The sequence below is a fragment of the Lytechinus variegatus genome, chromosome 17, assembly GCF_018143015.1.
Source record: "Lytechinus variegatus isolate NC3 chromosome 17, Lvar_3.0, whole genome shotgun sequence".
NCBI classification, from domain to species: domain Eukaryota; kingdom Metazoa; phylum Echinodermata; class Echinoidea; order Temnopleuroida; family Toxopneustidae; genus Lytechinus; species Lytechinus variegatus.
The window spans coordinates 7,507,207-7,521,542 of NC_054756.1; the positions used below are offsets into that span (position 1 = coordinate 7,507,207).

At 35.9% G+C, this 14,336-nt stretch overlaps 1 protein-coding gene across 2 annotated transcripts in view; it reads left to right on the plus strand.

Moving 5' to 3' along the window:
* LOC121430643 (protein EFR3 homolog B-like) overlaps nucleotides 1-14,336 on the plus strand; it is a 43,412-nt gene that overhangs the window by 19,585 nt on the left and 9,491 nt on the right. For both annotated transcript variants that reach the window (XM_041627964.1, XM_041627965.1), the window contains exons 13-21: nucleotides 550-643; nucleotides 1,411-1,568; nucleotides 2,172-2,333; nucleotides 2,972-3,103; nucleotides 4,570-4,637; nucleotides 5,179-5,303; nucleotides 5,857-5,942; nucleotides 7,784-7,951; nucleotides 9,820-9,869. In XM_041627964.1, coding sequence (XP_041483898.1) covers nucleotides 550-643; nucleotides 1,411-1,568; nucleotides 2,172-2,333; nucleotides 2,972-3,103; nucleotides 4,570-4,637; nucleotides 5,179-5,303; nucleotides 5,857-5,942; nucleotides 7,784-7,951; nucleotides 9,820-9,869 — 1,043 coding nt within the window. The remainder of the gene's footprint in view (nucleotides 1-549; nucleotides 644-1,410; nucleotides 1,569-2,171; nucleotides 2,334-2,971; nucleotides 3,104-4,569; nucleotides 4,638-5,178; nucleotides 5,304-5,856; nucleotides 5,943-7,783; nucleotides 7,952-9,819; nucleotides 9,870-14,336) is intronic.

A 14,336-nucleotide genomic window follows, 5' to 3' on the forward strand; every position in this document is an offset into this window, starting at 1 on the left:
AACAGATTCAAGTCATACTCAAATTGCAATTGAAAGAACCTACGAAAAAAAATGATTTTTTTGATGAAGTAATCAATAAATTTGATAAGAATGGTCAGATGCTAGGTTGGTAGGACTATTTTTATGGTAGGATTTTTATGGTGTGAGGAGGAGGTGAGGGCATACACGTGAAAAACTCACACTAAATTTCCATGTATACCTTGGATAATCGCATGGCATTTTTTTTCATAAATACAGTTGGGGTCAAATTACCGCAAACGAGCCTCATGGGGTATTGCAAAAAAGTTACGTTTGATTGGAAATCACATGTACATGTATGTCCAGTAATCAAGTGTAATTTGCCATTGTAAGAATATTCAGTGGTAATTGAACTCAGATCAACTACAAATTTGCATTTTAATCAAAGGACTTGTCATTGATTTTGAGACTTGGTCTTGCTTTGGAATTGAATGTATAATGCTAGCAACACCTTGTTGAAATTGAAATTGAGATTTGAGGAATGTTTACATGTAGAGTTAAATCGTTAATGAATAATCTCTGTAATTTTAGGTTGGTACAAAATATGTGACCGTTTCCATGGCATCAACCTTCCCAGCATCCTTTATGCAGCCGTTACTCAACATGTCCGTTGTTCAAGACCCTGGTGAGATTTTATATAAAATTACTTGGATATTACTTTATATATCATGATAACATTGTTAATAGCTGTGCATTAGTTTTTATTATATGACACCTAGATGGCTCCTTGTCATTTGATTGGTTGTTTGGTGTTTCATTCAGCCCATTTTACGAAGATGTCGTCATTCGTGCAATTTTGGATCCATACGATTTTGTCCATTGAATGCGTGTGCCGATACCACTGGCACGACACGTAAAACACTTGTGTTGAGTGTGGGTTATTGTTACATGCATGTTTATGTGATAGTCAACAGGCAGCGCTTGCTTAGCTAACATGCATGTTTGCATCTAAATACATAAATGGCAAATAACAAGGATCTATTTTTAGGTATCATATAAAACAAATAATGTTTTTTTCATCTTTTAATGGACAGAATACTTCATATATGCTTTGGTGAAGAATGAAATGATCCTTTCCATGAGGTATAGCCAAGTTGAATGGATCAATCATTACATCTTTCACCTCATGAAATATCCTGTCCAATGAACTCATGGACAACATGAACAATCAAATTTACATATAACGATTATACATTGGTGATTGCAGAAAAGAAAATTGAAATAGATGCAGCACACACCCTTACGACTGAAATGAAGAGAGGATAGAGGGGAGATAGAAAGAGTGAACTTGATGAAGAGAGATAGGAGGAAGAAAAAGTGTGACGAGGGAAAAACAGGAAAAAGGGAGAAGACGAAGACAAATAATGATAATAATAATCTTTCAATCCACAGACATTCGCTACACTGTGCAGGAAATTCTCCAAACATTGATCGATCGCCATGACAACACCAACAAATTGAGGAGGAACATTGCCATTCCTAGAAACATCTCTGAGCTGAATCTGAGAGTAGAGAAGCCATCCAGGCAAGATATATCATTCCTCAGAAAGGTAAAATATCAATGTTTGTATTTTACATAATTTAGCCAATTCTGAACGAATTTCTCTCAAACAAGCAGATGTCACGTGAGTTTTTAAATTCAAGATCTATCATCAATTAATAAAGTTATTTTCATTCCAGCTGACTTAGTATTACCTATCCATAGTGCCAATTCTCTCACTACTTGTATTTCAACATTGACTTTTAATCTAAATACTTGCAGGAGCAGCAGATGATTCTTTCATGAGAAAGTCTTTAAAATTAATGGTTTTTATTACTAAATCATAGTAAAGCTAGAATCTAGATCTCGTTCACTAAACCGAAATCTGAGTCTGAAGGCTGAAAAATGATCACACTAATGATCACCAACACAGATAAGCACATGTAGGACAATGTGTTATTGTTGACTGGGAAAGACCTGGCATCTGGCTTTAATGCCGTGCCAACTTTGACCATTTCTCAGCAATTACACAATTTTCTACCAGAATCATATAATAGCACTTTTAAAAAAAATAATTCATTGTGGTAATTTGATTGCACTTTGTTCGAACTAATTCATTGACTGTTACCGCAACTGGCATTAGATTTTCAAAATATGTTTTTTTTTTAACCAGAATGGAGCAGACATTCAATGGCATATCTACGAGAATCTGCGATGCAGTGCGAATAAATCAGAGAACTATGTTGGTATCTTCACCACCCTGGCTCTGCTGTGTGTTGAGTTTGGAACAGATGACATCCTGGTTGACCTCGTCAAGGTTTCCTTAGCATTGCAGGTAAGCATCTTGATATCTTTAACCACATGAAGTGATTCTGTTAATGCATAATCATTAATTCCTACACTGTTTTAAAATCTAATTAAATTGCATAAACAGTTGACTAATTTATTAAAGAATGGGCTCAATTGGTGGTTTCAGACTGCCTCAAATTTTGTCAGATCCAGGTATTTTCTGCTCGGGAAATATACCCTGATCAGAAAATACCAGGTAATATTGACAATGTGAAAGCAAATTACATGTAATCTCCCTGAAAGAAAATACACACTAAATACATGTAGTAGGTACTTTTCAAAATTACGAGAACTTTCGCAGGATCTTTCCTAGGTCGCTGGTATTTTGGCAATGTGAAAACAATTTACGGGAACTTTTAGCCCAGCGTGTAGATGGGCGCGGGCGCCGCGGGTGGCTGCTGAGCTAGTATAGTGATTTTGAATCTCACGCCTTGCCTGCTTATTAGACCATACTGCGCATGCTCGTAACTTCAGGAACTTATCCCGAAGGGTATGTTTCTTGGCGGTGTGATATGCAGAAATAATTAATGGGTATTTTTTAGCCTAAAAAAGTTCTCGTAATTTGACAGGGATTCTTATGATCGAGACGGTTTGAAAGCACCTAATAATACCTCCTTTTTTCAGGACATGGTCTGTGATAATGACTGTAAACTGGGACCGATCCATCGGTGTGCAGTTCATGCTCTAGTAGCAAGATACTTGAACCTTATCAGTCAACTCACTGCTATACCAGCACTCGGGCAACATGTATGGTCGGTAAGTTCAGTCTGCTCTCCCATTCTATTTGTTACTGTCTTGTACGCTGAAATATCCGAAGACTTCTTAGCCTGTATGATCTTTTCATTTGTAGAATGTGACCTTACCCTGATCAATTAACTAAGAATGCCTGTTTTTTTTTAATAATTTCAGGTTAATTGATACAAATATTCATGACAGTAATATCAAAATACTCAAAATGAAATGGAAAAACTTATTCTGCAAACCAAGAATCATTAATAACTTATTAATCCTTGAAAAAAATTATGGACAAACTTATTTCTTTTTCTTTTCTTGTTCTTTTTTTTGTTCACACAAACCATAATGTTCATGTTGACATATATATGAGTATGCTTACATCATATTTTTGTAAAGAAATGCACTTTTGAACACTTAGATGTTTGTCTATATTCTCATCTATTCATGTGTATTGTAATTTATTATAACTTCCTTATCGGAAGATGGAACTTGAGATTGAATATGTATTCAATAAAGTATTAACACGAGTATTGTCAGTGATCAATACCAAATGATTTTAAATGTAGACACAAGTAAAACAGACATTTCCCTGCTATTAGATTTAAACGTTTTTCTCCTATTCCACATCTTTAACTATATTTTTGTTTTGTAAGAAATAAAGCTATTTGTCTTTATCCATTTTTATTTAGGTTCTATTAATGCATTTGTACAGTGCACTTGCCTTTAACGTACTGTGTTCAATGCTGATTTTCAAATTTAAACAGCAACATGAATCATTGAAAACTCAGTTACAAAACACAAACACAATGAGTGGTGCACTGTTCAGTGTTGAATTTGAGCTGATTATATGTAGATCGCCTTTAAATTTCCTGCTTGCGCAGTTTGACCCATCACAAGAATTATGGCACCTCTCTGTGTAGGCTTCCATTGCGAGAGCAAATTCAAAGACGTTTTAAAACTCAAATTTTGTTTAATGTCACATTCGCAATGCTGAAGGTCGTAAAATCCAAGCTGATTGCGTTAACAAAGGTACATTTCTCGACATTTGACTTTTCCTCTGAATCATGATTTGAAAGACGTTTACTTTCATGACCGGGAATGGAGGACATTGAACACACCCTTAGTTTCTCATTATGTTGCGTTTTGTAATCATGTTTTCAATCATGATTCATTTGGAGACCGACATTGAACACATCCTATGTGTACTTACCTCCTGTTTGATTTGTTTGTCTTTCAGGTTATTGATATAATTACGTAAGCGTTTTGTAATCACTTTTCAATCATGATTCATTTGGAAACTGACATTGAAGACAGCCTATGTGTACTTACAGTACATGGACCTTATGTTTGATTTATATGTCTTTCAAGTAATTGATACATATACATCTGCGTTTTGTAATAATGTTTTCAATCATGATTCATTTGGAAACTGACATTGGACACACCCTTTGTGTACTTCCCTCATGTTTGATTTGTTTATCTTTCAGGTAATTGATACAAGGCAGAAGACAGCCCCTTACCTTCTTCCTCCATTTAATGTGGAAAATAATCAGAGGTAAGAAAATCATCTAGTGATTGTCACAATCAGAAGTATGTAGTTGGGGTGGTGGTGGTAATGGTGGTGATAGTGGTGGTGATGGTGGTGGTGGTGGTGATGGTGGTGATAGTGGTGGTGATGGTGGTGATGGTGGTAGTGATGGTGATGGTAATGGTTGTAGTGGTGATGGTGATGGTGGTGGTGGTGGTAGTGATGGTGATGGTAATGGTTGTAGTGGTGGTAGTGATGGTGATGGTGGTGTTGGTGGTGATGGTAGTGATGGTTTTGTGATGGTAGTGATGGTGATGGTTGTAGTGGTGGTAGTGATGGTGGTGGTGGTATTGATGGTGGTTGTGATTGTGATGACGGTGAAATGGTGATGTTGCTAATTAGTAGTTTAGTATTAGCAGCAGCAGCAGAGGTATTTTTTTCGTTGATAGATGTGTATCTCTTGACTGTCAACCTATGCTTAAGTCTGTAGACGTTAATTACATCAACTTTGTATTGAAATTTGTAAGTATTTTGTAGAGTAACATACATTTGTAATATTCTCTGACAGGAAACTTCCATCTCAGCCTCTACCGGCGAGTGTCCTCTTCCAGAAAGATGCCATCAGTGATGGATTAAGAAGCAGTGGTCATGACATCTCTCGTCTTAACACTCCATTCATACACGAACCATCAGGTGTGTATAACGGGCCACAGAACGGTTTTCAAAGTGGTGGGGGGGGCTGACCATGCAAAAAAAATTACAATTCTATGGTCATTTTTGTACACGGGGGGAAGGGGGGGGGTCTCTCACCCCACCCTGACCCCCCATCGCTTCCATGGTCCCTTTATAAAACTACTTTCTTGATACCAACTTTGTGTGCTCAGTTGTATCTAAGTTGTTATCTAAATTCCCTTCATGCAATCTGCATTTATTTTGGAACAAGCCCTGTATATATGAACCTTCAGCAGTGTTCTTATTTCCTGTGTATAGTGAAATGTCAGATATATCTTTCATTTAAACACCCTCTTTGTTTGAGTTTTTCATTTAAACATTTTTATGACCTTAACCCTTTGAACCCTAAATCATTTGGGGCGGCCGTGACCCATACCGTGAATTATTTGCACATATTGACCATGCTCACAAGCCCCCATAATTGGAGCCCCACCAGCGTCTTTCCCTCACTGGTACCCAGCCATGTTGTACATGTAAACTGTAGTTGTATTCGTCAATTCTCTTGTCTCTGTAGTTGAGTATCGTCCCAGGAGCGGAGCCGATGTAGGGTCTGTTAACATTGAACTGGAATCGGCTCAGTCTTCCCCAACAGGAATTAGGGTAAGTTATTCAGGGGGCGATTTCACAAAGCTGTTTGTAAGTTCCGCCTGACTTTATGAACAACTAGTGACCAGCTCTTGTCATAAGTTAAATATCCCTTCTTTTTTTTTCAATATTTTGATACAGATCCTTATATTCGTAAAATATTGTGCTTGTTCTCAACAAAGAATTAACGTCATTAAAAATTATTTTTCATCAACAACTGATTAATCAAATGATTTATAATGGGATTCGTCAATTTCATAAAGCTGTTTATAAGTTTTGATTTGGCAACCAACAACAGTCCAGTGCCTGCGTGTAAAAACTTTTGCATAACTTATAAACTGCCTATGAAATACCCAACAGATATTATATATATTCTCAAAGCCCCTCTTAAAGGTATTGTTTAACTTTGTGAGCAGCCGATTTAAAAAATTCTCAAACCAAGATGAAAAATGTGTACAAGTGCATGTATTTGAACTAATAAACACTGAAAACAACCATTATTGAGAATGAAAAGCTAAAACTACAAGGCGAACCCCGATTTTGTAAATAGGCTTCTTATAGATACCTAAATAGTACACATAAGTGTATGGGATGAAATTAAGATGGTGTTTCCGGTCACTTTATATTTCAATTTTCGAAGCACTAAATAATCATTTTCGAACGCAATTTTTTCTGGGCTTCATTTTTGGAACATATCACAGACACAGGTGACAAGAGTGACCTTCTAGCTCAGATTTTTTTAACGTCAAACCAATGTTAACCAATCACTTTAAATTTTGATAATTCTCCTTAAAGCGTTTATCACTATTCCAGCTTCTTACTTTATCATATGAATGCACATGTCCTAAAACGCATACTTTGTTGCTGATATGAAATGAATGCATCTTTTATCGAAGTATTTCACGATTTTAATCGTGTTTATACTATTCTAATGCATGATGCCTGATCAAAATCATGTATCTGCACATGTTTTCCTTTGTTTGTATAAAATCACTTTTCAAATTGGGTATCCCCTGTGATTTAAAAGAAATGTGATTTCCTAATATTTACAATTTATGATATGATATAAAATACGGTATAATGTTAGTTGTTACGTTTCAAGTAGGCAACATTTCGTGTAGAAATATGCATGTTTGCCATCGTATTCATGGATAGGGAATACACCTGTTTGTGCCTCCACCCACCCCATTGGGTTTTCTGGAGGCATAGGTCCTTATTCTGAAGTCGGGTTAAATATAAACTCTGGTTTAATGTTGTGGTTTACCTATGGATAGCTCATAGTGGCATTAATCTCTAACGGTATTATTTCTATGTATCAGTTATTTTTTTCTATAGGTCCGTATTCTGAAGTCGGGTTTGATATAAACTCTGGTTTAATGTTGTGGTTTACCTATGGATAGCTCATAGTGGCATTAATCTCTAACGGTATTATTTCTATGTATCAGTTATTTTTTTCTCTCAAGTCATTCTTTACTGTTTCGGAAGGATAGATACGATAGCTTTCTTCACCATTCACAGGTTAGGAAAGAGCACAGTAAACGTAAGAAACATACAATGTCTGGAAATTTTTTACATTTCTGGCTTCCTATAGTTCAAACACAGAGACCATGGCCAAAGTTGGACCTCACTTCAGAATATGGGCCATTGTGTTTTGGTTTGGCCTACCATCCGTCCGTCCGTTCGTGTTTGTTCTCATGATACCTAATGAACCATTTGGCGGATCAACCTTAAACTTGATCAAAGGATGGATATGGGATTGACAATGATCTAATCTGATTAGGTGGTCATGAGGTCAAAGGTCACTGGTCAAACATAAAATGTATTCTCATTGTATGTATCCGATTGTCGACACGCAGAAACATCCTCAGGAGCTTGTGACCTTTGAGTCTTTGAAGAAGGTCTTGACGCCAATGACTGTCATAGATGGAGGCACCGTGGAAGAGGAGAGAGAGAAAAGACTTGCTATCCTCAACATGTTTCAGAATTCATCTCTTGATCAACTCGCAGCTTCGGCAGAACAGCGGGTAGGTTGCCAGCTCTTTTCATTTTCTTAATTATGAATTTACAAATTCATCTTGAACGAGTGCAATTTGTATGCAGTTAGTCATGCACACTAGAAAATTGACTAGTCGATCATCTGACTTTCAAACTGCTACTTCAGAATTGCATTCGGAATGACTATGAATTTGAACATAATTAGACATGCACACTGGAAAATTGCTTCGACTAGTCGATCATCCCACTTTCAAGCTACTTTCGACTTACAAATTGCATCCTGACTGACTATGAATTTGAGCACAATTAGACAAGCACACTGGAAAATTTTTTTGACTAGTCAATCATCCGACTTTCAAACTGCTTTCGACTTGAGAATTGAACCCTGAATGACTATGAATTTGAACACAATTCGACATGCACACTGGAAAATTGCGATGACTAGTCAATCATCCGACTTTCAAACTGCTTTCAACTACAGAATTACACCCTGAATGACTATGAATTTGAACACAATTTGACATGCACACTGGAAAATTGCGATGACTAGGCAATCATCGGACTTTCAAGCTGCTTTTGACTTGAGAATTGAACCCTGAATGACTATGAATTTGAACACAATTAGACATGCACACTGGAAAATTGCAATGACTAATCAATCATCCGACTTTCAAACTGCTTTTGACTACAGAATTACACCCTGAATGACTATGAATTTGAACACAATTCGACATGCACACTGGAAAATTGCGATGACTAGGCAATCATCCGACTTTCAAGCTGCTTTTGACTTGAGAATTGAACCCTGAATGACTATGAATTTGAACACAATTAGACATGCACACTGGAAAATTGCGATGACTAGGCAATCATCCGACTTTCAAACTGCTTTCGACTTGAGAATTGAACCCTGAATGACTATGAATTTGAACACAATTCGACATGCACACTGGAAAATTGCGATGACTAGTCAATCATCCGACTTTCAAACTGCTTTCAACTACAGAATTACACCCTGAATGACTATGAATTTGAACACAATTAGACATGCACACTGGAAAATTGCGATGACTAGGCAATCATCCGACTTTCAAACTGCTTTCGACTTGAGAATTGAACCCTGAATGACTATGAATTTGAACACAATTCGACATGCACACTGGAAAATTGCGATGACTAGTCAATCATCCGACTTTCAAACTGCTTTCAACTACAGAATTACACCCTGAATGACTATGAATTTGAACACAATTTGACATGCACACTGGAAAATTGCGATGACTAGGCAATCATCGGACTTTCAAGCTGCTTTTGACTTGAGAATTGAACCCTGAATGACTATGAATTTGAACACAATTAGACATGCACACTGGAAAATTGCAATGACTAATCAATCATCCGACTTTCAAACTGCTTTCAACTACAGAATTACACCCTGAATGACTATGAATTTGAACACAATTCGACATGCACACTGGAAAATTGCGATGACTAGGCAATCATCCGACTTTCAAGCTGCTTTTGACTTGAGAATTGAACCCTGAATTACTATGAATTTAAACACAATTAGACATGCACATTGGAAAATTGCGATGACTAGTCAATCATCCGACTTTCAAACTGCTTTTGACTACAGAATTACACCCTGAATGACTATGAATTTGAACACAATTAGACATGCACTCTGGATGGAAAATTGCTCTGACAAGGTTCAAGACCACTTTTGACTTTAAAATTGCATTTTGAATTTGAGCGCTAGTAAGCATATTTACTGGAAAATGGCATTGATTAGCTATTATTGGACTTGTTGAAGGTCTAATAGTGTTTATTCAAGTGCTTGTTTTCCCTTTTTCCTTTGAATTGAATTTTAAGTTTTTTTTTATTTTATTTGTTACAGAGTGAGAAGTGGTACAAGAAGCTAAATGACATTCTTGATACAGTGGTGAAGTAAGTGGACTGTCTTTTTTTTTAGTGTAATCAAAAATCATTCTGTAGCCAATTAAAGAATTTTAAAGTAAAAGGGTATAAGGGACCGCATCCATATTGTATTGGCAGCGTGCACCCCGCGAGCACACCCCCGCTGCGGTAATTAGTGAACAGGATGTATCTCCCCGCTAGACGCAGCTAGCGGCGGCGCGCTGCTCAGATTAAAGCAGATTAACAGGAATCATTAATCCTAGATTTTATCATTGCAGCTTCTCGCCGCTTCTCGCAGCTTGCACGCGGCCAACTTGCAGGCGAATACTCGTACTCAAAATGATGTGCTTTCTATATCCGTTGGTGAAATGTGCGCGACCGATGAGGCGATTTTCTTGTCTGCCGACATGAAATGAAGGTATTAAAGTATGAAATATTGAGCTAAAAAGTGTCTTAGATTTTTAGCAAAATAATTCTTATACATTTCGAGGTGGAAAGATTCATATTGATATTAGTTTTATATTATTTCCGTTGCGTAATAATGATCTATTTCTTCCAACAAAGTACGATCATCACTTATTCTTAATCCGACCCCGACATGAAATAGGACATAGTAACTTCTAGCAATGTAAGATCATCGCTTGCGTGTTTGTTTAGGTCCGTTCCGGCACGAAATGAAAGTATAAAAGAATGAAATATTGAGCTAAAAAGTGTCTTAAGAGGTTTTAAAAATATTTCTGGTACGTTTCAATGTGGAAAGATTTGTATTCATGTAACTAAACTTTACGAAATAATTATGTATTTCTTAGAACAATGTACGATAATCGCTCGTTCTTGAATTCGACCAGACAATCAATAATACAAGATATGGAATATTAATAGATAAATGGGTCGTAAATACTTTTAAATAGTTTGAAGGCGGAATGAATCTAATTACGTATAGTAATCTACGGTATTTTCCCAAATGTATGATTATCGCTTGCCTGTTTGTTTCCGCTCCGGCACGAAATGAACGGGGAAATTAAGGAAATATTGAGCTAAAAAGTGTTTTTAATGGTTATAAAGATATTTCTGGTACGTTTAAGGTGGAAAGATTCGTATTCATATAATCAAACTTGCGAAATAATTATGCATTTCTTTGAACAATGTCCGATGATCGCTTGTTCTTGAATTCGACCAGACATTTAATAAAACAAAATATATGGAATATAAATGGGTCGTAGATTATTCAAAATATAGGCCTACTTTTAAATAGTTTTAGGTCCGTTCCGGCACGAAATGAAAGTATAAAAGAATGAAATATTGAGCTAAAAAGTGTCTTAAGAGGTTTTAAAAATATTTCTGGTACGTTTCAATGTGGAAAGATTTGTATTCATGTATCTAAACTTTACGAAATAATTATGTATTTCTTTGAACAATGTACGATAATCGTCGCAATTCGAACAGATATGTAATAAAACAAAATGTATGAAATATTAATAGATTACACGGATCCTAGATTATTCGAAATATACTTTTAAAATGGTTTTATAAGGCGGAAAGAATTTAATTACCTTTCGTAATAATCTACGATATTTTCCAACAATGTACGATTATCGCTTGTGTGTTTGTTTCCACTCTGGCACGAAATGAAGGTATACTAGAATTTAATTCGTCATGCGGACGAATTAGGTGGTCTGTCATGATTTTTCATTCAGAGTCGGCTAATGTATAAAATGAATAATTTAGATATGATTGATAATCTTGATTCTAGACATCCTAAGAATACATTTTGACCATTGCTCAATGTGATTATTAATGTTTCCCATAGACTTTACACGTAAGCAATTTTGAGAATTACAATTCCAATATTGCAAGTGAAAAACGGGCATGATCCCGGCATCTGATCAAAAGGTGGAGGGCACATTACCGAAAGCCCAGAATCTCAGCTATAACATATTAAAAGCTCCGGCAAAACTGACAAGAAGAAATGGAGATATGGCTCACGAAATAGAGGAATGTCGAATCTAGTTTTGAGAAAAAGTCATGTCCCATAGAGATTACACACAAAATACATGTGATATGAAAAAAACAATTATAATCTGTTTTATCTTGCTAAATTTTAACTTTCATACCTTTTAATTATCATAAAGGATCATGTAAGAGGTGGCAAAAAGAAAAAAAAATGAAAAAAAAAATCATCTTTTCTACCCCAGGAATCGAACCTCCGCCCTCGAGAAAGCAAGTCAAATGCGTTATCCATTGAGCCACGATATTCCCCATAGAGATTACACGTAAGCAATTTTGAAAATTACAATTCCAATTTTGCAAGTGAAATACGGGCATGATCCCGGCATCTGATCAAAAAATGAAGGGCACACTTCCGATAGCCCAGAATCTCAGCTACAACATATTAAAAGCTCAAGGAAAGCTGACAAGAAAAAATGGAGATATGGCTCACGAAATAGAGGAATGTCGAATCTAGTTTTCGGAAAAAGTCATGTCCCATAGAGATTACACGCAAAATGAGGAAAAATGACATGCCTCTTTTCATCGCTGTTTTACGCAATGATGTGTTTCTCAAAACGAATATTCATGTTTACTGAGGAGAAAGAGTACATTATAAACTACAACATATTGAAATCTGGGCGAAAAATGATCTATATTCGAGAAGTTAAAGCCAAATTTGCATAAATTTGATGACGTCATTTTTGAAAAAAATGAAATTTTTAGTTTGGGCGCCTATTTGATGACGTCACGATATAATTTAGGGACAATGGTGACATAAAATCAAATCTACAACTAATACTCTATCGATATATGAAAAAAAAATTGGGGGTCAACGGACTTTTTAAAGAGCTACAGTGAATTTACAATAGGCATGTTTTTGCCCATATATGGCCTATACTGACAGCTCGCGCGCACACGTGCTGCAAAGTTTAACGGGTGTTAATTTCGTTATTAATGGTTGTAGAAGGTTGATCAAGGTATCAAATTGCTCAGAATTTTATTAGCAATACAATGATATTAAAAGAAACGGTTTTTCTGTGTTGCGTTAAGGTGTAACGCGCGGAAACGCGCGCGCATATGTGCGCGCGCGCAAATTTTTGAAATGCTTAAAATGACCTGAAACGTACCCAAAAAATTTTATAGGTCATTTGGACGATTTTTTTACCTTTGACGTGCGCGTACGCGCGCGTCATGACCTCTACATGACCTTTGATGACATTGACATTTGACCCTTGACATGAAGTTAATGTCATGTAAATATTGTTAATTTTTGATAATTGATAATGAAGATATGATCAAATGAAGAATTTTACAAAATGGCGCGTAGATGACGTCATCATGACCATATGACCTTGAAAAGCTTATTTTGAGGTCTCTATGATAGATTCTATATATGACGAAAAAATCAGCAAAATTGATTCAGCCAATTTCGAGAAAAGTTGGCGACAAACATAGGTGCCAAGAATAAAGAAAGAAATAAATAAAGAAAGAAAATTCTGACGAAAACAATAGGTGATCTGTCAGAGACAGACCACCTAATAAAGAATGAAATATTGAGCTAAAAGGTGTTTTTAATTGTGTTAAAAATATTTCTGGTACGTTTCAAGGTGGAAAGATTCGTGTTCATATAATTAAACTTGCGAAATAATTATGCATTTCTTTGAACGATGTCCGACGATCGCTTGTTCTTGAATTCGACCAGACATTTGATAAAACAAAATATATGGAATATTAATAGATATGGGTCGTAGATTATTCGAAATATACTTTCAAATAGTTTTAAGGCGGAAAGAATCCAATTACCTTTCGTTGTAATCTATGGCATTTTCCAACAATGTACGATTATCGCTTGCGTGTTTGTTTCCGCTCTGGCACGAAATGAACCGAGAAATGAAGGTATAAAAAATGACATATTGGGCTAAAAAGTGTCTTAAATGGTTTTGAAAATATTTCTGGTACGTTTCTAGGTGGAAAGATTCGTGTTCATATAATAAAACTTGCGAAATAATTACGTATTTCTTTGAACAATGTACGATAATCGCTTGTTCTTGAATTCGACCAGAAAACAAAATATATGGAACATTGACAGATAACATGTGTCCTAGATTATTCGAAAATAGTTTTAAGGCGGAAATAAAATAACTTTTCTTTTCTTCGAACAATGTACGATGATAGCTTGTTCTTGAATCCGACCCGACATGAAATGACGCAAAATATTTGGCATGTTAATAGATAAAATAGGCCGTAGATTTCTAAATAGTTATGAGGCGGAAAGCATCTGACTGCCTTTCGCAATAATCTACGGTATTTTCAAACAATGTACGATTATCGCTTGTGTGTTTATTTCTGCTCCGACACGAAATAAAGGCATAAATGTACGAAATATTGAGCCAAAAACTGTCTAATAAATGATTTTATAAATACTTCTAGTACGTTTCAAGGTGGAAGAATTCATATATATCTAATTAACCCTGCTTAAAAATTAACTATTTCTTCCACCAATGCACG